Source organism: Pseudophryne corroboree, chromosome 4 (genome assembly GCF_028390025.1).
Source record: "Pseudophryne corroboree isolate aPseCor3 chromosome 4, aPseCor3.hap2, whole genome shotgun sequence".
NCBI classification, from domain to species: Eukaryota; Metazoa; Chordata; class Amphibia; order Anura; family Myobatrachidae; genus Pseudophryne; species Pseudophryne corroboree.
The window spans coordinates 412,077,346-412,099,571 of NC_086447.1; the positions used below are offsets into that span (position 1 = coordinate 412,077,346).

General features: G+C 42.1%; 1 protein-coding gene across 2 annotated transcripts in view; it reads left to right on the forward strand.

Annotated features, from left to right (window-relative positions):
• OGFRL1 (opioid growth factor receptor like 1) overlaps positions 1–21,488 on the forward strand; it is a 40,050-nt gene extending 18,562 nt beyond the window's left edge. The window contains exons 2-6 of one of the 2 annotated variants that reach the window (XM_063916786.1): positions 1,812–1,893; positions 5,904–5,982; positions 6,642–6,708; positions 8,039–8,184; positions 17,334–21,488. In XM_063916786.1, the coding sequence (XP_063772856.1) occupies positions 1,812–1,893; positions 5,904–5,982; positions 6,642–6,708; positions 8,039–8,184; positions 17,334–18,102 (1,143 nt within the window). In that variant the 3' untranslated portion in view covers positions 18,103–21,488. The remainder of the gene's footprint in view (positions 1–1,811; positions 1,894–5,903; positions 5,983–6,641; positions 6,709–8,038; positions 8,185–17,333) is intronic. The other variant, XM_063916787.1, reaches the window with a different exon arrangement.
• Positions 21,489–22,226: the final 738 nt, after the last annotated feature.

Consider the following 22,226-nt stretch of genomic DNA (forward strand, 5'->3'; position numbering starts at 1 on the left):
ACTCGGGGTAGGAGCCAGGGTGCGCTGTGTGAGGTATAAGCCCATTTGGTGCACACAAAGACCTGGGGTCTTCACATTTGGTGGCAAGTGATGATCACAGGGCAGCACTGTGATCTGCAGCCTTTTGCCCAGCTTTCTCTGCCCCTGGAAGAGAAAGCTGTGCGGGGACCAGGCTCCAGTGATCAGCTATGTGTGTCTGATGGAAACACAAGCTGATCACTTGGAAAAAAAGAAAGAAAAAGAAAGAAAATGTTTTTTAAAAAAACATACCTGCTTCGGTGAGTGCTGTTGGGCGCCGGGTCCCCCATGTGCTGTGCTGTGACTCCTGTGCAGTAAAGTGGCGCTGCAAAGCGGCAGCGCACTTCACAGCAACGGGGGGTCAGAGCGCAGAAGAAGGACCTGGCGCCGGCAGTGCTCACCGGAGCAGCAGACACCGGCTCCTGGACTGGTGAGTATGAATCCAGGGTAGGATGCTCTATCCGGCATGGGGGTAGTCACGTCGGGAGGGGGGTGGAGGCGTTAGCAATGGGTGGCGGCATATGTGCAGCAGGCCATTGGGGTATGTTTTACAAAAAATACCCCGATGATGCTGCAAAGAGGCATTGCAGGGACAGAGTTTGACCGCAAGATCTGTCCCTGCATGCGATAATTGATACATTCATGCAATGTACTCAATTATCGCAGTGCGGGTTTGGTCGAGTTTATCACCTGTCATCCGCATCATTAGATGCGGATGGTGATAAATAGACCTCTAAGTGCCTAACCCCCCACCCTGCGGCAGGAGGAGAGCACACGTCTTGCTGAAAACAACGATCAGGATTTCGGCTGACGGTATTTTAATCCCTGGGTCCCTACCTCCATCGGAATTTAGACGCCGGGCTTCTGGCATCCATAGGGATCCCATCCTTCGGGATATTAACTGCAGCCCATAAACACTGGCGAGGGCTGCCTGAAAGGCAGGAAGCCACCTCTCTGCTAATCGCAGCCCAGTCTGGCAGTCCCAGAGAGAGGAAACATCTCCCAATGGGACTGCGGGGTGTGTCTGTGACTGACAGGTAGGACTTCCAATAGGAAGTCACTGCCAGTCACAGTGAAGCCAGTGCAGTCTCATGGACTACATCTTGCTTCACTAATAGTGAGCTGAGTGGCTGATTTTATCTGGGAGTGGCTGCAATCCTGCAGCCCATAGGTAAAAACCGCCACTGTTGCACACCCATTTTAGAACTGTATATATTTTGAAAGCACATAATTGTTCAATTAGTTGCCTAACATCTCAGTACATATACTGCCATATTCAAGGGCAGAGCACTGCACCTTTAACCCCAAAGGTAAAATTTGGGGAGAAGGCCCAGGATTGGTAACTCTGTGGCCCCAGTTCTGCTTTCTAAAATGGCCATACCCCTGAAGTGGTGGAAATTTTGCGGCTGCTTTTAATTTAGCCAATGACTAGGCAAAGCACAAAGTTAAATACGTACTGGTTAATTTTATCATATGTAGGATGGGTAATTTAGAATGTAAACTCCCCTGGGGACTGATGTGAATGATTAAAAATAATTAGTAAAGCGCTGTGGTATATTTTGGTGCTGTATAAAGAAAACCATACTAATAACAATAAGAATAATGATACGAATATACTGTATGTGTAGACCTTATCTGTAGGTAAGAGTAATAATTAATATTGGGGATTGGATACATGGATCTTTACATTTGTACTTTTTTCTCCAACAACAAATGTAAAATATAAATTTCAGAAAATATACAATACATCAGTATTATTTGTATTAAAATTGGTTATTGTATTTTTTTTCCAGCAGAATTTTAAGGATCTTCGATGTCAGAATGACTTGTGCAATCTGCGATTTTACATGAACAAGATTCCATTTAAGCCTGATGGTATGCCTTCATTTGAATCATTTTTATATGACATTGTATATGTTTAAATGGTATCTGTATATACAATTACAATGTTGATTTTTGAATTTTCACAGATTAAAGTCTAGAAAAAAACATATATAAAAGGGATGTAGTTATGTGAGCGACGGTCACAATACCGACGCCTACATCCCGCTGTATCAAAATCCTGACAGTCGGCATGCTGACTAGCAGGGACTATTCCCACTTGTCTGTGTCCACAACACCCATAGAGTGGGAATAGAACCTGTGGCGAATGCAGCTCGCCACTTAGCCCGCATCAGGGTGAAAACACATGGATTTGCCGATCCACATGATTTTTGCACCTGCCGAATGTTTTGCCTAGCTGAAAAAATGTCCCTGATATTGAATAGAGCGATAAAAAATATTGACAAGCGAGCAAAAAACGGCCCTAATTGAATACCCCCCATTGGACATGTCCACATTTAAATAAAATAAAAAAAAGATTATTTTATCACGGTAGTTAACAAAATAAAAATGCCTGTAACAAATAACACGAAGGTTATGCTCAATCAGGGGTGTATCTGGGGGTCCAGGCGCCCCTGGCAAAGTAAGGGATTGGCGCCCCCCATATTTCAAACAGGAAGGTGTATGCGCAAAAAAGGAACATGATCTTATGGGAAAGGGGCATGACTGTACAATAGTTCCCCCAATTCAAATTACGCTACACAGTAGTAACCCTTATACATATCATGCCCACACAGTAGCAGTTCCCTTTACATATTATGCCCACACAGTAATTTTTATAACACTGAGGAGACATCAGCAGTGCCTGGCCTGGCTGGGGAGGCAATGCCACCCAAGGCCGGGTAGTATAATCAAATAGTAGTGCAAAGAAGTGCAGTGCAGCGCACTACCCACTGGTGCAAGTAGAAAAAAATCTGCCAAAAAAATGGGTGTGGCCACATGCCACATGGGGCATGGCTAATGAAAATGGGGGCATGGTAGACATATGCCCCCAATAGTGCAGTGCCAGATACACATATGCCCCCAATAGTGCCAGATACACACATGCCCCCACAGTGCCAGATACACACATTCCCCCACAGTGCCAGATATGCCCCCATGGTGTTAGATATGCCCCCATAGTGCCAAATACACATATGCCCCCACAGAGCCAGATATGCCCCCAAATTGCCAGATACACATGCCCCCACGGTGCTAGATATGACCTCATAGTGCCAGATATGCCCCCACAGTGCTAGATATGCCTCCGTGATGCCAGATACATATATGCCCCCACAGTGCCAGATAAGCCCCCAGTCATGTAGTCATAGTCCCCATCCCCCTCGCAGCACATAGCTATAGTCCCCTCCCAGTAAATAACGATAGCCCCCACCTCCCCAAGCAATAGCCGTAGTCCCCCAGCACATAGCCGTAGTCTCCACCACTCCCAACACAGTCATACAGTATTCCCCACCCCCCTCCCATCACATAACAATAGTTCCCTGCCAGCATAGATAGCCATAGTCCCCCTCCCTGCACATAGCCCCTCACCTCCCCAAGCACATAGCCATGGTCACCATTTCCCTCCCAGCACATAGCTGTAGCCCGCCCTTAGCACGTAGTAGTAGTAGTAGTAGTAGTAGTAGTAGTAGTAGTAGTAGTAGCAGCAGCAGCAGCAGCAGCAGCAGCAGCAGCAGTAGTAGTAGTAGTAGTACATAGCCTCAGCACATAGCCCTAGTCGCCACCCCACAACATCCCAGCAGATAGCCGTAGTGTCTGGCAATACCTGCCGTGCCTAGCTGCCTGGGATGGAGAGTGAAGAATCGTTCAGCAGGCTGGTGCTGGTGTCCGGCACTGCACCAAACTACATGAAGAAACGGAAAATAAACTACAGCTCCCAGCAGCCCTTGTAGTTTATTTTCAGCTTCTTGCCTGTAGTGCATTGCAGTGCCGGACACCGGCCCCAGCTCCTGCCTGCTGTGCAATCCTCCACCCTCCATCCCAGGCAATGCACAGGCAGCTCGGTACAGCAGGTATTGCCAGACACTACGTTTTAAGGGATTCTACCCATCGGCCAAGGGTGGCACCATCGGGCGGCGCCCCCTGCTCGGCTGACGCCCCTGGCGAGTGCCATCCTGGCCAATGGGTAGATACACCCCTCAATTACTGATAGAGATATTTAATTGTTAATTATAACCCTTTCAGCTATGCAGCTGTTTCCCAGGTTTTTGCATGTGTGAAAGGAAAAAACCTGGGACTAAGTCCCTGGTCCATGACCCTGCTCCTGACATGACAGGGTCATGGTGCAGAGATCTGGGAATTTGCTGGCTTGCTAGACCTGGCAAATTCCCGGGTCACATGTCTGAAAGTAGCACTACTAGGTGCAACTTTATTCCTGCTTCCTCAGGCACAGTGCCACTTGCATCTGTGCTTTACCATTTTGGACTGTGTAAAATGAATCAAACATACTTATGTGAATAGTAGTTCCCATACACAAAGGTGAGTTTTAGCAGAAATATAGATAATTGGGCAGCACTCAGAAACAGGGCGTGTAAACTTTTAGCTTGGAGGGCAAATGCAATCAAGTGGTCACAGCTTTTCTACCAGCACATGGCAACAGCTAAATAGATGTGGGGAAAAAACTGCAGGCATGGTTTATCTAATGGGGATTTGATGTAAATGTGTAATGAAATATATAAAAAATTATTATGTCTAAGAATTATAATCACATACATAATAACTAGCCTAGTGATTGATATAAAATATAGGAAGCAATATGCAATAACCATGTCACAGCACCTCCCTCAGCCCCTTTAATGTCCACATCTCTTAGCACCCCTCCCCTTCAATATCCACCTCACAGCATCTCCCCCCCCCCCCACTTCCTTCAATGTCTGCCTCACAGCACCACATACTGCGCCACCACATAGTTTCCATGGTCTCACAAAGCCCAGCTTCCTGCAACTACCTTATACTGTACATAATTATCATTCTGTCTACATTTTCTGCTGCTGGCACACAGGCAGAACCACAGTAAGTTACGGAGAATGTGATATTTGGGAAATGAGCCTAGCTAATGGTCTACAGGGCATTCCTCAGTACAGCACAGTACTTTGCTGTGCCCAGTACTATCATGTGTCAATTGCTGAATATTACCTGCCGCAGTCTTATGGACTGCTCGGAGCTGTGGCAGCAGATACTGCTAGTAGCTGGGTCAGGTTCTTTACATTCATAAGGCAGCAGCAGCAGCAGTAGTCAGTTATGCTGATAAAATGCCAACAGGCAGACATTTTATCTTGAAGCCTTGGGTGCTGCAGATATCATGGTCATACACTGTGAGAACTCTTACAGTGTATTGTCCACGATATCTGTGCTCTGCCCCTGGGGAGGAGAAATTTCCCTGTTCCTTTAAATATGAAGGAACGTGGGAAATGTGTGCCGGTTAGCCGCGGTAGGGCATACACTGCCCAAAGCGGCTGGTTTGACACAAGGAAAATATTGCATCGGACGGACATGCTGGATGATCCATCATGGCGGACTCATCTATATTTTTTGATCAGTCGCCAGCATACATGCTACAGTTATTTGGACCGATATAGTGCACATGGCCAAATAATTGTAGCGAGCATTAGAAACACTGGGGCAGCAGTAGTCCTGACAGACTAACCCGATAAGCCTTGCTCTCTTTTTTACACTCCCCAGCCCCTGGCTTCCTGGGAATGGAAACCTTGTACCCCATTGGTAAACGGTTACCATCTTTTAGTAGCCTGCTATGGGGGCAGCCATTTTCAGTTAGCATCTGCTGTTCAGCTAGATCTTTCCTGGCTGAAAGCCAAGGGTTTTCACATGTTATAGCACAGATCGGCTAGGGAGCCGCAGGCTCAGGATCACTGAAATTGTACAGGCCTGGAAGGGGGGGGGAGGAGAGATGAGAGCCTGCCCAATAACCGTCTCCTACTCTACTTTTGGAGATCGTGTATGGAATTATGCTATGTAGCTAACATATTGTTTTACATTATTTTCAGGAGTATATATTGAAGACATATTAGATACATGGAAATGTGACTATGATAAATTAGAACATAATCACACCTATATACAATGGTAAGTGTTGATGCTTTTGAATATTTCCAATATTTACTGAAAGAAAAAATGTTCTGTTGAAGAGCTCACCCCATATTATGTATAATCAAGTGAAGACACTCTTGTTCAGTCTGTAACATAGAGAAGTGCATAACACGTGGTTATTAGTACTATTTTATGCACTGCACCTAAATAAGATTATTCCCTCAAAGTGTAATGACCTAGTCAGACAGTTCAGCTGGTTTGCATTACATCTTTGTTTCTGAGAATCAAACTGGGTTGAGATGGTAAAGTCAAAATGTTTTACGATTGTACTAGACTAGTACTTCCACTCGTTCATGTTACTCTTTTCACCTGCATTTAGTTACTACAGTAATAGCTCAGTAACTTGTCATTTGAGCTGAGTTTACATCAAGTTTAATATTCATGAATGATGTAAATACATTGGTTTATATTTGTCGAGTTGTGAGTAGTGGATAAAACCACCTCCAAGCTAGCCTTTTTTAGCATAGTAAAAAAAAATATATACACAGTAATAGAACCCACTCCAATTGGTCCGCAACATGGTGTCACAACAAAGGCCACACTACTCTTTTTTGCATATAGTGCACCCTTCCTATTTGCCTATTGCAAGACGTTAGATATATGATTAAAATGTGCAACATATTTCATTTTTGCAGGCTTTTTCCTCTACGAGAACAAGGGTTAAATTTCTACGCCAAGGAGCTGACCTCATATGAAATTGAGGTACAACACAATTGTGCAAAACAATTGTATACAGTTACTGCAGTTTAACTATGTTAAATGTTATACCTAGGATACCGTCTGAAAACATTCTATTATAACAAAAGTTTTCCAAGGAACAGTACTTGTTCTCGGAAAACAAACATTTAAATGATCGGAAAAAGCTTAAATACATCTTTCTGCAACTACTTTTATGGCTGATTATAGTTCTAATGGATTCCTGTGAGCAGGCAAAAAATCTTATGTTTTAGTCATGTATGAAAATACATTAAGCAGTAAGAAAATATTAGACATTTCAAACAAATTTCATAAGAAGCATTCCTGTTACATCAATATCTGTATCTGTCTACTGAATATATAGTTAGAAATATATACACAGTAATTTTATATATATACAGTATATATATATATATATATATATATATATATATATATGATATTGTCATTTCTTTGAATACGTAATTCTATCTCGCCCGTAGGCTGAGCATGCAGATACAGAAAGTGCAAAGGGTGGTTACAGAGCAGGAGGGATGCTTTCAGTAGGTGCTCTTAAGATCCATCTCCTGTGATAATGTCTCCAAAGACATAAAGCTTCTTGATAAATAGGGACAAACTGCAGTCAACATTGAGAATAATGGAGATTGCAGTCTGTAGCATTATTTAACCTACTGCTGTAGATATAGCCTGCATTACGCTTTTCTTAAATAGTCTTGATTTTACGGTAAAGGGGGCTTAATAAATAAGTCCCATAGGGGCAGATGTACTAAGTCTTAGAAAGTGTACAAGTGGAGAGAGATAAAGTATCAATCAATCAGATCCGGTCCTATTTCAAACACCGCCAGAAACATGGTAGTTATGATCTGATTGGCTGTGGCACATTATCTCTCTCCAAGGTTGCGCTCGCCACAGGTTCTATTCCCACTCTATGGGTGTCGTGGACACCCACGAGTGGGAATAGCCCTGATGCAGCTGTCGGCATTCTCGGCGGCCAGGATCCCAGCGTCGATATTGTGACCACCGGGATCCAGACCGCCGGGATATTAACTACACCCCCTCTGCCTCCTTCACAGACAGTGTCAGATGAATGGCAATACAGTCTGAGGGTATAAATTAGCATCATTTACCGTTCAGCAATAAGTGTGGAAAGGCCATTACCATTTTATGCTTAGTGTTTGTAATAAGTGTTATTTCTGAAAATAATGAAAAACTACAGTAGGTACTCGTATTTCAATCAATACATCTACCCTCATTCACAATTTGAAAAATGATTACTTTACATTAAAATGCATAAAGGTTTTGACAATAACAATGTCCCTCTTCTTTTTCTCCCAAGGAATTTAAAAAAACTAAAGAAGCAATTAAAAGATTCATCTTGGCATATAAGATGATGCTGGATTTTTTTGGGTTAAAATTGATAGACAAGAGTGGAAGCGTCTCACGGGCTGCAAACTGGCAAGAGAGATTTCAGCACTTGAATGAGTATGTACTGTCACTGTTCACTCTACAGTTCATGTTTTCCAACAATTATCAGAGTACTCTGCAGAAATAGAGTTTTATTACTTTCCCCCAGTTGATAATAACCAAACGGTTGGTGCAATATTTATAAGGAAGAATAACAATAATATTCAACTGATTGTTAGTCTTAGATAAGGTCTCTGCCAGTACCACCCTTTTACGCCACAGTGACCAGTATTCCTACTGTAGCTTTCACGTCTTTTTAGAAGTGAAATCATGGCATAATTGTAATTTCTATTGCTTGACAGACTTTGTGCTATGTAGAGATATGTAGTTTCATTGGGGAGGTATGAAAATATCAGAACCTCACACTTTTCTACAATTGCAGTGATCATCTCAATAAGTGCTAACATAAGGAAAGAAAATTATATGCAGACACTTCTATGTAAAACACAAAGATTAAAATGAAATGAAACATTGCATTAAACTCAAAAGCAAAACAATTGTGGGTCAGGAAGATATTTGCATTGCAGCCTACTTTAGTGCACTAACCTTTAGTGCATATCTTTTTTGTTTATATTTTATGTTTGTAAATAATTATATTTTTATTTGTCAAGATTGTGGAAGTATAGGATACACATCATTGTCAAGCCATGTTACAGTCCTTTACAAATTACAGCTACTGTTTTTCTCATGTCACTTAAATATCACAGTTTTAGCTGGGTTGCACACATATTGGGCGTTCGAACGAACAGCCGATATATTTCACGAGCCCATTGGTGGTGTATACGTCTGATAGGTCTGTGAACGACATAGTTCACAGACATATCCCATCTGCTGTGCAGCACAGCCGATAGATGATATCTTTAGATATATTGGTGCATCTGGCTGTGTGGGGGCTGACGTCACAGCTGGGTGAGCAAAATCAAATGCATGGCCAGCTGAGTTTCCTTACTGACACGTCAAGTGTGTATACCTACCTGGATCGGCCGCTCAGTCTGCACAACGGCGGATCCACTGACATGTCGGTCAGGTGTGTAACTAGCTTTACTGTGCCTCATGAGATTGGAACACCTGTAACAATGATGATTGCAAGTTATAAGTACGCACAAAAAAATCTATTGTATCTATAGCAGCAGCCTTTTATGACCATCCTGCAGTTATTTAATCGCCTCTAATCTCCCAGTGTGCAGTATTGCAGAGATCAAAGGCAAGTAAACAGGATGGGAAAAAGATGAAGTAGAAAGATTCAAAACTGTAGTATGCAAACACTGACATTTAAAACGGTGATAGAAAAAACATAAAAAATATACTTGTTTGTACTAGAAGAAAACATAAAATGTTACACTTATTGGTTACTGCAAATCCTAAATTAGCCCTGTGACTCCAACAAAAGGATTATGCATATTTTTTAAGCTATAGTTCTTACCTGTAATATTTTCCTCAACAAATATATTGCATCAGTAGTTCTGACAAATGGCCAAGAGCAGGAGAAATGTAGATACTGTTTTATCTCTGAGGTTTGAAAATTGTTGATGGAATATACTCCTGCTGTCATACACTGTTCTAGGCAGAATTTAGCTTCTTTTCTTGTAAACATGAGATGCTTGAAGCAAAATGTACAAATACTTCCCTCATCGTACTCCTATAAAAACATGCAGTCAGGATGCTACATGTCTCATCCCATACTCAAGCGTCACTTCTCTTTGCATGTCTTAACCCTCAAATCCCTGACTTACGTTGCACTTGCTTGCACTATGTATTTCTGCCCCAAGTCAGAGATTTTCAGCCTTTTTGAACTCATGGTACACTGGTCAAGATGCTAAGGTTGTCAAGGTGCACCATCGCTTTTCTTTAAGAAGAAATGTTATCATTACAGTGACCCCAGTTCTCATTATGCCACAGTGCCACCAGATCAAAATATAACATACTGCCCCAGTTCACATTACTGCCACCCAGACTCATACCACCTTGCTGCTACTCACCTCAGGGCTCAGTCTCTTCTAGTCTTCTCCTCTCAGCCTGTGTTTGGCGTTCTCTTGCTTGCAGTGCTCGGCTGCCTCATTGCATTCGCCACCCTCCAGTTCTTTCCCGTGTGCTAAGTAACATACTCTGTTTTGCGCAGTGCACGCACAGCCAGTCTTCACTTTAGTAGTAGTAAAGAAGATGGTTGAGGCCGAGATGATTTTATTAGACTGTAAGGACAGCAGTGGTGCAAAATCTGTGTGTCACTCCACAAAACACTTGTTTTGTTTCATTATCCTTTTACATTTTGAGTTTTTAAACACAAAGTTCACAAGTGAAGAGGCGAGTGAATGAAGGTGTTATGTTATGTTATATTTAAAAGAAACTGAGCTATTTACAGTTAAAGATAAATTATTAGAACTTAAGGATTTGACAAAGCACTGTTATCCACAAAATATATCGGTAAATAGTCCTTTTAAGTCAAAGAATGTGGCATTCCGTGGCGTTCGCATGCACACGGTGTGTACACACGCGCCCAGACCAAAAAATGGAACTTATTCTGTGTGCTCGCAGACAGCGGCACTAGGACACTCCCGCTGCCTGCGTATGGAGGGGGGACATCGCGGCACTGAAAGGGAACGGGTAGCGACAGGCTGTGCTAACGCTACCCAAGTTACAAGCCACACTGTGCAGTGGTAATCGCGAGGAGCGTGCATTTGCACGCACCTGCAAATATTAGCATATGAATGGACATGGTGTTGCGAGGTCCTGTGATGCGTACGCATCGCGTGAAAGCCACACCATCCTGTACAAATGAACAAAGATGTGTGAGGACGCATCTGTAACATTGTTATTATGATCCCTTCATCCATTAAAAAAAATTATCAGAAAATTGTTACATAATACATTCATCTACTCACCTCTTTAGTTGTTCACTATTATATATATTTACAGTTTACAAACAAAGTGGCTGCTAAGCCTAACAGCGCTCAACCCCTACAGTGGTGTCTGCTTATGAAAATATTGTGCAACACGAATATTGATGAATAAAAAAGAGAGTATTTATTGAATGGTAATAACCCTAAGCAAGTATTTTGATGCTACTGTGGGCAAAATAAAGGAAATAAAGATCATTGATGTAGGGAAAATAGAAGAATTCTTTGAAAAAACCTTTGAAAAACAAAACTTGAAAGGTGCAAGTCTGCACTATATCAATTAAACAGTGAAAATGAGGGAAAATGCAGATATGATCATGAGTTATAAGTCATAAATGTTGTCACTTGTGATGGATTCTTCACAGGTGCTCTGTCTGTATACCACTACAGCTGGTAATGAGTCTTTAAGTCTTATCACCTGATGCTGACTCTAAAATGAGGCATAAATTGATGAATGGGTTAAAGAAAATTAAATCAAAAGGTCCTAGTCCTAACCGGACTGTGATTGTCCTTGTAAGTCTCTTTACAGATAGAGGACGGCGTCCCGTACCTCTAACGTTTGGGGGCAAGTGATGGTGCACTGTCATTGCGGCCATGAGATAAGGGGCACAGGTGCGGATGGGCTGCGGAATCTCCGAGCTGCTCCGGACTGACTTACCCCTCTGCGTCCGTGCCTTCCCGCGGCTCGTCCTTTTTACGGATCTCCCCGTGAGTTGGCTCCGTGCGCCGGGTTAGTCGTTGTCGGGGGAGAGGGTGCTCTGCCTGCAGGGTCTGAACGGAACCTGCGGCTGGGACACACTTCTCCACTACGGGGACTCACCTGCAGGATCCTCTTTCTGCCAGTCCGTCTGTGCGGCTTACCGGTGACTTGTCAGCGCCGTTGCTCTCGATCTTTTCTTGCACTTTGCCGCTGTCTGTTGATGTGGATTGGGTGTCCTATATTCTCCTACGCGTTTCAACCGATTAAAAATAAAAATAAAATAAAATATCGATAAAGACCTTAATGGAATATAAATATATATCTGATATAAATGCTGAATATAGACTGGAAAATGATGGTGATGTTGGTATAATAAATAAAAGTAAAAATAAAAATAAATAGAAATAATAAATATAAAAATAAAATGAAATGAAATAAAAATAGAAAAAAATCAAGAAGAATCAAATATATATATAACAAGCTCAAGTAATGTGAAGCGATGTAAAATTAGCTTGAACCTGAATTAACTAATATATTGTGTTGAGACTCTCAACACAATATATTAGTTAATTCAGATATCCCATCAGATGGATACCCAAGTATTACCAATACACTCATCTGTACTACATTTTTATTCAGGTTCAAGCTAATTTTACATTGCTTCACATTACTTGAGCTTGTTATATATATATTTGATTCTTCTTGATTTTATTCTATTTTTATTTCATTTTATTTTTATATTTATTATTTATATTTTTTATTATTTTATTTTTATTTTTACTTTTATTTATTTTACCAACATCACCATCATTTTCCAGTCTATATTCAGCATTTATATCAGATATATATTTATATTCCATTAAGGTCTTTATCGATATTTTATTTTTATTTTTATTTTCTGTTTCATCATTAGCATTCCCAGCTGGTGTATAAACACAGGTGCTTCTTCCATTTCACCAATTTTATCTAAGTTAAGTTTAACCCAACATCTACCACAGGACTAGGCAATTAAGCCTTAATTGTGCTCACAGCAGGAAATGAAGCAAATCCCATTCCACAAAGGTTCTCCCCTCATACGACAGATTGACAGTTCCAACATCCAATAAAATTCTTGGAACAATGGACGAATAGCAGAGAATCCCGCCATCCTGCTATTTAACTCCAGACACAGCCCGATCACTGCAAAGACTCCAAGAGGAAGACCAAATCGGTTGAAACGCGTTGGAGAATATAGGACACCCAATCCACATCAACAGACAGCGGCAAAGTGCAAGAAAATATCGAGAGCAACGGCGCTGACAAGTCACCGGTAAGCCGCACAGACGGACTGGCAGAAAGAGGATCCCGCAGGTGAGTCTCCGTAGTGGAGAAGTGTGTCCCAGCCACAGGTTCCGTTCAGACCCTGCAGGCAGAGCACCCTCTCCCCCGACAACGACTAACCCAGCGCACGGAGCCAACTCACGGGGAGATCCGTAAAAGGACGAACCGCAGGAAGGCACGTACGCAGAGGGGTAAGTCAGTCCGGAGCAGCCCGGAGATCCCGCAGCCCACCCGCACCTGTGCCCCTTATCTCACGGCCGCAACGACAGTGCACCATCACTTGCCCCCAAACGTTAGAGGTACGGGACGCCGTCCTCTATCTGTAAAGAGACTTACAAGGACAATCACAGTCCGGTTAGGACTAGGACCTTTTGATTTAATTTTCTTTAACCCATTCATCAATTTATGCCTCATTTTAGAGTCCGCATCAGTTGATAAGACTTAAAGACTCATTACCAGCTGTAGTGGTATACAGACAGAGCACCTGTGAAGAATCCATCACAAGTGACAACATTTATGACTTATAACTCATGATCATATCTGCATTTTCCCTCATTTTCACTGTTTAATTGATATAGTGCAGACTTGCACCTTTCAAGTTTTGTTTTTCAAAGGTTTTTTCAAAGATTTCTTAGCAGCCACTTTGTTTGTGTAGTAGTAAGAGGGTAAGGACACCCGTTAACAAGCAGCACATCCCTAACAGTACAGATTCATCACCACAGTGCGCAGATTACCCCATGTATTATATTTACAGTTTAGAGTTTACTCTGTACAATGGTGCTATGCACTACAAAAATATTAGAAGTCATTGGGGATACATGGTGGTAATTTTGGCTGGGGCTGCGAGTCAAATTCTTTTTGGAGTTTATGGGGTATATTCAGTTAGGGTCGGATCCATTCCGTGATGCATTTGTCAGAATGGATCCGACAACCCCTATTCAATCTCATCTCAATTCGACTTTTAAAAAGTCGAATTGAGATGAGGGACCCAGAGGAGGAGAGGGGAAGGGAGCCGCGGGGAGACCAGCGGGGACAGCCGCGGGCAGACGGAGGAGAGCAGCGTTACAGTAGCGCTGCAGAAGAACGTCTCACAGCCGCCCGACCTCACGGCAGTGTCCACCCGGCTCCAGCAAGTGTGACCTCACTTGCTGGAGCCGGGTGGAAGCTGCCGTGAGCGGCGCGGCTGTGAGACATCCTGCTGCAGTGCTGTGCTGTAGCGCTTCTCTCCCCTGTATGCCCGCGGCTGTCCCCCGTCTCCCTGCGGCTCTGCCCCCTCTCCTGCTCTGGGTCCCACATTGCAGTCCCACATTTTTTTATGTCGGCATAAGATGGTCAAAAAGGGGGCCAAAACCTGGCCCCATTTTCGACACAAGCACGTGGATCGGTAGCTATTCCGACGATCCACGTGCTTTTCGACAAGTCGAATTCCTCGACTTGTTGAATATATTGAATAGGTTTGAACCCCTTCCGACCTAAAAAAAGTCGACAACTGCAGTCTTTTCGACAGACGCCAGCTTTCGATGTCAATTGAATATACCACTATATGTTCACCATCTGCTTATGTGGGTGATCTTAGGATGTGCAGTTTTTTCAAGTAGTCCAAAGATTGGCATTGGTGAGTGTGAGCAGAGATGAATTTGTTTTCATTGTGCAGTTGTGTGCTACATGTGCATTAAGATGTGACCGGCATCTTTATGCCTTTATACTAGAGATGAGTGGGTTTTAATTGACACTGTTCTTAACGTCAAAATGAACGCAAGTTCTGATTTATCTAGATTTTTCTTATTGGCTATCCAAAACACTTGATATTTGAGAGCCAGTAAGATGCTGTTTTGTGATCCAGGTAAATCGGAACCCGCACATCTCTACTTTATACAGGCTATGGACCACAGGGTAATTTGTTATGTTTTTATAATATATTCTTCCCATCACTGCATGCATAGCCATAAACTGTACTAAACACACCCAGTCACATGTATGGGTTCTGAGTTTCAAGAACCTACCTAGAATGGTCCAAGAGCTAGAAAGAGGAAAACAAGGGAAATCATTGCTACTTTGTAAGCAGTACAATAATGTTACAGGAGCCAGGTGTTCCCACTGTGTGCAGTGTGTGAGATTTGGGAGATGGGTACAGAAGTACAGCAACTACAGGTGGGTAAGGTGGCATGAAGTATACAAATGTAACCACACTCATCCAGCCTGCAGCTTGGCCTATTTGCAGCACTCCAGGCGTGGCAAGTGTGCCCGCAACTAGGATGAGTGTACATATAAGTACGTGTACCCATAGGAATACATGGGTGGCGTACTAAGTCGCACCCTCGCCGCAGTGTGTATGCCTGTGCGGCTGAGGCGCGGGATGGATGATTGATTGTGGCTGCATCTGCATGTCCCTACAATCCAGAATTGATAAGAATATCCTGCCATCGGTGATTTGTCACAATTTGAGGGGGGTTGCAAGATATTCCCCTGCAGCAGACACTGCAGACAAATGCGTACAGTACTAAATATGCCAAATATAGGTCATACTCTCGTGCTACAGCCATAACTTATGCCCAATTCCAGACTCCAAAATGTTGAGAGGTATGTTGAGGCCCTATTGCAGCTCGCGTTGACAGGTGATATGCCCCCATACATTTCTTCTCCATTCAGCAGACAAGCCTTAGGGTCAGCAGTATGATATGCCTTGTATAGTTTTTCTACTTTATATGTTCAGAATAGTCATAGAAGCTCAATTGTGAATAGAGAATAGCCACACAATGTTGAATTGCAGTTTATATGTTTTGTTTGTACAGTGCTATGGATGAGTGTGACTAGTCCCAAGAATATACTGTACATCATATGAATCAGTGTGATAACCAGACAATAATCTCCTACAATACAGAAATCATTATAAAGAATAGGGATTGGAGAATATCTATAACGCAGGAAGAAGAAAATGCAGGTTTACATTCTAAGCACTAAAAATGCTGATAGTCAAAGTAATTTTTATTAAACTCTACAATTAACATGGAGCATAAATGAGGTTCTAAGCACGTATTTCCAAAAATTAGTGCCCATCCACCACGTAAAGGTGAACCCATCAGATGGGTCCCTAAAGTCCCTAATACTAACTATATCTATATATCTATAACTTCAGGGGCACCTTCACATGACAGAAAATCCTCTCACAAAAAATATGGGGTTAGTGGTTATTTTTCAGTGATCACCTGATAATATTACCCTACACTGCAGACATACAAGTTGAGCAAGGGACTAGGTAGGGCACTAAATATGCCTGTTTTGCTACATATGGCACTTACATACAGGTATGTGTCCACCCACATCTAGCTTTCCTGCACGGTAAACAGCCCTTCTAGTCTAGTCCTAGTGACTCCGTAGCACCGAGTGTCTTTACGTGTGACTTGTTCCATTAAAATGCATCTTATTCACAAAACAATGTGAATAGGATGCACAAGCAGCTTATGCTGATTAAAATGGTATGCGGCATGCCTATATTGTGTGTGGCCGCACCTGTATCTGCATACGAAATGGTACATTACAGTGTTTTCCTAGAAAATACTGTAACAAGCATTTCATAATCAGATACAGCCACAGGCATACAGAATATAGGCATGCCGCATACAATTTGAATCAGCAGTATCTGCTTGTACGTCATATTCAGATGCACATAAGACGCATTTTCGGCAAAAACTATACCTAACGCTAATGGAGTTGCACAGGACCTGTCAGCTCACTCATGCTTGGCGTCTCCCACTGCATGGTATATAGAGGCAAGATGTGTGAGGACACATCTGTATCCACTTGTTGGCATCCTTGTCCTTTGAACAATGTTGCCCCTTAGTAATAATTGTCTGATGATCATCAGATAATACATTATACTCCAGAAAATGATGAGTCCATAGATCGGGGGTTCTATTGCCCAAATCTTGCCCATACTGGCTTTAATAATCTCAGGGTTGCCTTCATTTTATATGTTAGGTTGTTTACTTTTCAAAATCGTATACCTTATTGGTCTACCAAATTGTTCCCTATACATTATATACATTTCAATCAATCTTGCAATCAAGTCAGATAGTGTGAAATAAGGTATGAAAAGGGCACAATTTTTGGTTGAAAGCTGTCTTAATGAGAAGGGATAATATGACTTTGCAGGCCATTGATTCTTCAAGATGTGGGGAAACTAGTTTGTTGAAAAACATGTTATGTTACAGTGCTGGAAAAGATTAACCTATATGTCATTGTTGTCATTCTAGATCTCAGCACAACTACTTAAGAATCACCCGCATATTAAAAAGTCTTGGAGAGCTTGGATATGAGAATTTTAAGCCTCCATTGGTGAAGGCTTTTCTTCAGGAGTCTGTTGTAGAAAACACAATCCCAAACATGAAGCAAAGTGCACTGGAGTATTTTGTGTACACAATCAAAGAAAGGAAAGAAAGAAGAAGACTTTTGCGTTTTGCTTATCATTATTTCCAGCCCCCTGAGCACTTTATTTGGGGACCTCCCAAAACACTCAGGGCTGAGCAAAATAAAACTCTTAAAAAGACACCTGCAGACAGGTCTCAGAAAAAACATTCACAGAAATCCAAGGATAGCAAGGCTGAGCATGAACTGGAAAGTCCGAGAAACAGTTCAACAGGCAAAAATGCAGCAGCAACTGGAGAATTGGAAAAAGTGATCAGCCAGGCAACAGATGAAGTTGATCTAGTTGATGATACAAGTAATGACCAGGAGGTCAAAACTGAAACTACTAATAATAATCCGATCTTAGAGCCTTTAGGACATAGTATAATGCACACAGATATAGATGAAACTGATAATCTCCCTATTAAAATTAGCTTACAAGAACAGGACTCTGAACATCCCAGGAAAGAAAACACTATAGAGAACATTATCATAGTTGATACCAGTGATGAAGAAAGTAAAGATTGCTTGTGTAGCCTATCACCTGTTACCCCTGCTACTACTGATGTCACTGCATCTTCAGGAGTGGAAACTGAACTGAAAGATAACGCCAAATAAATGAACAACAAATAGAAACATATGGGAGGCAAGGAAAGCCTTATTATTGCATAAAAGCATTTAACACATTAACAATTCCTGACACAGGAAAATGTATAGTTGGCACTGCATTTTAATTGCACAGGCTTTCTGATATAGGTGGTCATTCCGAGTTGTTCGCTCGGTAATTTTCTTCGCATCGCAGCGATTTTCCGCTATTTGCGCATGCGCAATGTTCGCACTGCGACTGCGCCAAGTAAATTTGCTATGAAGATTGGTATTTTACTCACGGCATTACGAGTTTTTTTCTTCGTTCTGGAGATCGTTGTGTGATTGACAGGAAGTGGGTGTTTCTGGGCGGAAACTGGCCGTTTTATGGGAGTGTTTGAAAAAACGCTACCATTTCTGGGAAAAACGCGGGAGTGGCTGGAGAAACGGAGGAGTGTCTGGGCGAACGCTGGGTGTGTTTGTGACGTCAAACCAGGAACGACAAGCACTGAACTGATCGTACACTGGAAGAGTAAGTCTCGAGCTACTCAGAAACTGCACAGAGAAGTCTTTTCGCAATATTGCGAATCTTTCGTTCGCAATTTTGATAAGCTAAGATTCACTCCCAGTAGGCGGCGGCTTAGCGTGTGCAAAGCTGCTAAAAGCAGCTTGCGAGCGAACAACTCGGAATGACCACCATAGTCATCACTTATGTTCAGAAATTGGAGTACGTGTATCTTAAGACTGCCTTTATTTCTCACTATTAGTAGATGACCTGTCTGTGACTTAGGCTTTGGTGCTTATGTAAATTCTGTAATTGTCAAGGTGCAATTACAGAAGATCCATGAGTGGTAATGAAAAAGGTGCAGGAGGACACCCACATACACTACTGGTAGCCAGTTTGTTGGGTAAACTAAAATGTATGAGAATGCTGCTTATCAAAGTACTATAATCATGGACTTGTGTCTCATATAGGTCACTTGCTGGTGTGCAATTAGACTCAGCCTTCATTATTACTGATAAAGCCCTCAAAATAGCTGCCCTTACATGGAGGCCTCCAGTGCACTTTAAATTGTAGATATAATTAAAAGTGAATTCTAGATTTTTGATTTTCTTTTCCCACAATTGTAACACATATCATCTAATTATTTTAAGATGCTTTATCACAAATTGTAGTGAGTGCTTACATTCTACATGTCTAAGTTCTAGCCATAAAGTTTGAATTACAGTATGCTGTAAAGACAGATTACATTCTGCCTTTCCTTATATCTTTACATACAGCTCTTTACTGGCAATCAGAATCCACAAACATCACTAAAATATTTGACAAATGAGATATCCTTTTATAATATTTAGGAAAAGTATCATTCAGCAATATGTATTGGTCTGAGAAAGAGAGATTGTGGAGGTTAAGGAATGGAGAATAAGGATAATGGGCTAAAGAGTAAGAGAAGTAGGAGGGATATTTTTGGTCTATTAGGTGGATCACTGTTAACTAAGGTTATTTGGGTCCCAAATTGCACTGTAAGGGTGGGTGGGAGCAAACACTTGCAAATTGATGTGGGGTATGGCCTGATATACTTGTGATGTGTTCCAGTGATAGCTGTATGCGACACATGATTGATGTATGTGAAGCCCAGCGAGCCATCTACAGTATATACAGATAGTTGCTATTTGGTCACATTCAATCTATGTAAGTCAGTGTGTTTTAGTGTATTCAGAGTTGATATAGGTAATAATGGAAAGAAGGGGAAAGCCAGAAGCTGTATTTCTGTAATTGTTGACATAGGATGATGTGCTTCCTTCCCCAGTTTATATAATTGGGTAACAGAGGGGGTATTCAATGCAAGTCAGTTGGGTGTCTGGTTTTTCCTATCTAATAAACAGGAAAAACCAGACACCCAACCGACTTTTCAAACAATTGAATTCCAATCTCTAAGTGTCTTCCTGACCACATAAAAGGCAACAAAGATTGGAAGTGCTAGGAAATATTGTCTAGTTGTGCATAGGTACTAAGCACCATCTGTAAGGTATTTTATAGGAGTTCTATTTTGATATAGAGAAAAGCATTTTCTCTATTGTTAACCCATCCCCCTTTAATTTAGATCTTCCCAAGGACTTCCTTCTATTTAACCTTGTGAGTATCAGGAAACAGTATATGGTAAAGATCAGGCCCTTACAGGATGACCTACTAACAGGGCCATCTTAACCTATGGGCACACTGAGCAATTGCCCTGAGCCCCACGATTCTAGAGGCCTTCCAGCAGGGGCAGGCTGGTGGCTTTGGATTCCTTGGAGACAGGTAAAGAATACTGCCCGCCCACTCTAATTGTGAATTACGCACAATCAGAGCATCTAGACAACATTCTCTATGTACACATTATAGAGAAATCAATGAACAGTGCTGAGTCCTGCTTTTCTCAAAAGCACAATGTTTTATACTCACAGGGGGCCTAATTCAGATCTGTTCGCTCGCTAGCGTTTTTCGCTACGCAGCGATCAGGTTACTACTGCGCATGCACCGCAATGCGCAGGCGCATCGTACGAGTACAAAGCGGATCGTTGCTGTGCACTGGTTCTAGCAAAGAATCCATTTGAACAGCCGATCGCAAGGAAATTGACAGGAAGAGGGCGTTTGTGGGTGTCAACTGACCGTTTTCTGGGAGTGTTTGGAAAAACGCAGGCTTGTCAAAGTTTTTGCAGGGCAGGTGTCTGACGTCAATTCCGAGCTTGAATAGGCTGAAGTGATCGCAGCGGCTGAGTAAGGTCAGAGCTACTCAGAAACTGCACAAGCTGTTTTTGTACAGGGCGGCTGCACACGCGTTCGCACACTTGCAAAGCTAAAATACTCTCCCCTATAGGCGGCATCTATCTGTTGGCTGCGCTGCAAAAAATAGCTAGCGAGCGAACAGATATGTATTAGGCCCAGAGTCCAATGGGTATAAAGAACATACGTTCAGTATTCCATATAGCGCTTATACTATATGCCTCATGATTAACCGATGATCTTATATTCCTCACTCCGCTCTTCCATGTATGGTTCTCAGACCGAATGCTATAAAAAGGGGGGAAAAACGGGGCACATCTAGTGTATTACCACAAGATTTTTAATGGCCCTGACACTTCCCATAAAATACAGTACAATTTAAAATATAAAACAATTCAATTTTCTTACAACAAACAAAAAGACACTCTCAGGCAAAGTTCGCCTACCACATGGAAGTGCTCATAACGGGATGAGCATGTAGGGCATATTATGTAAAACCTGGGCACACAGCTACTGTGTCCTTCCGATTTGCAGATCCTTCAGAGGTAAACTTACATATAGGTCTGCTTACCTCACACCTGCTGGCTGACACGTTTTCACCCATAGTGTCTTTGTCAAGGTTGTCAATTTAAAAGCGAGGGGGGGGGGGGGGGGGGGGATAGGGGTTTCACTTTGTAGCAGTAATATATTTAACTAACCTACCGCAAAACAACCCTACTTGCTCCAGGAGCCATTGTGAAAAGGAATGGGCTTCACAAAGCAGTAGAATATTACTTCTCAGTTACCAATCCCATCTACAAAATGTGAAATGTGGCCAAAATATATAAAATTCCTTTTGGTCTTGAAAGGGTTAAGTACTCTTATTTGTATAGCGACAACACACTACTGTGTCACCATCTATATTTGTGACTGTATATAATTATGAAAATATTGATCAACTATAGTACATATTAGATATATTTCTACCATTTATGTGTAGCTCACTTATTTTTGTATTGTAATATTTAGGATGGTTCATTCTACGGGTGGGGTGTGATATGTCGATATTCATATTGTCGACATAAGAATGGCGTCATGGTCACTGATGAAATATTGACATGATAGAATGTCGACATATCATCCTTGGTGGCCCAGCAGTCACGTACCTGGCTGCAGCAGCTCCAGCAGCAGCTCCCGGGTAAGCATTCTTCCCCAAGCCCTGACTCTCCCTCCAGTGCATAACTCTGACCTCTCCCCTGTAGCCTAACCTTAACATAAACAATTTATTGTACAGTAAAAAAAAAACATCTTGGATGTGATTCTCTTAGAAAGCTGAAATATGATAAGTAGTATTTTCATTAGGTGCTATTAATGTCTGACTAAAAAATTAAATGCTAGTTGCTGTCAAGTT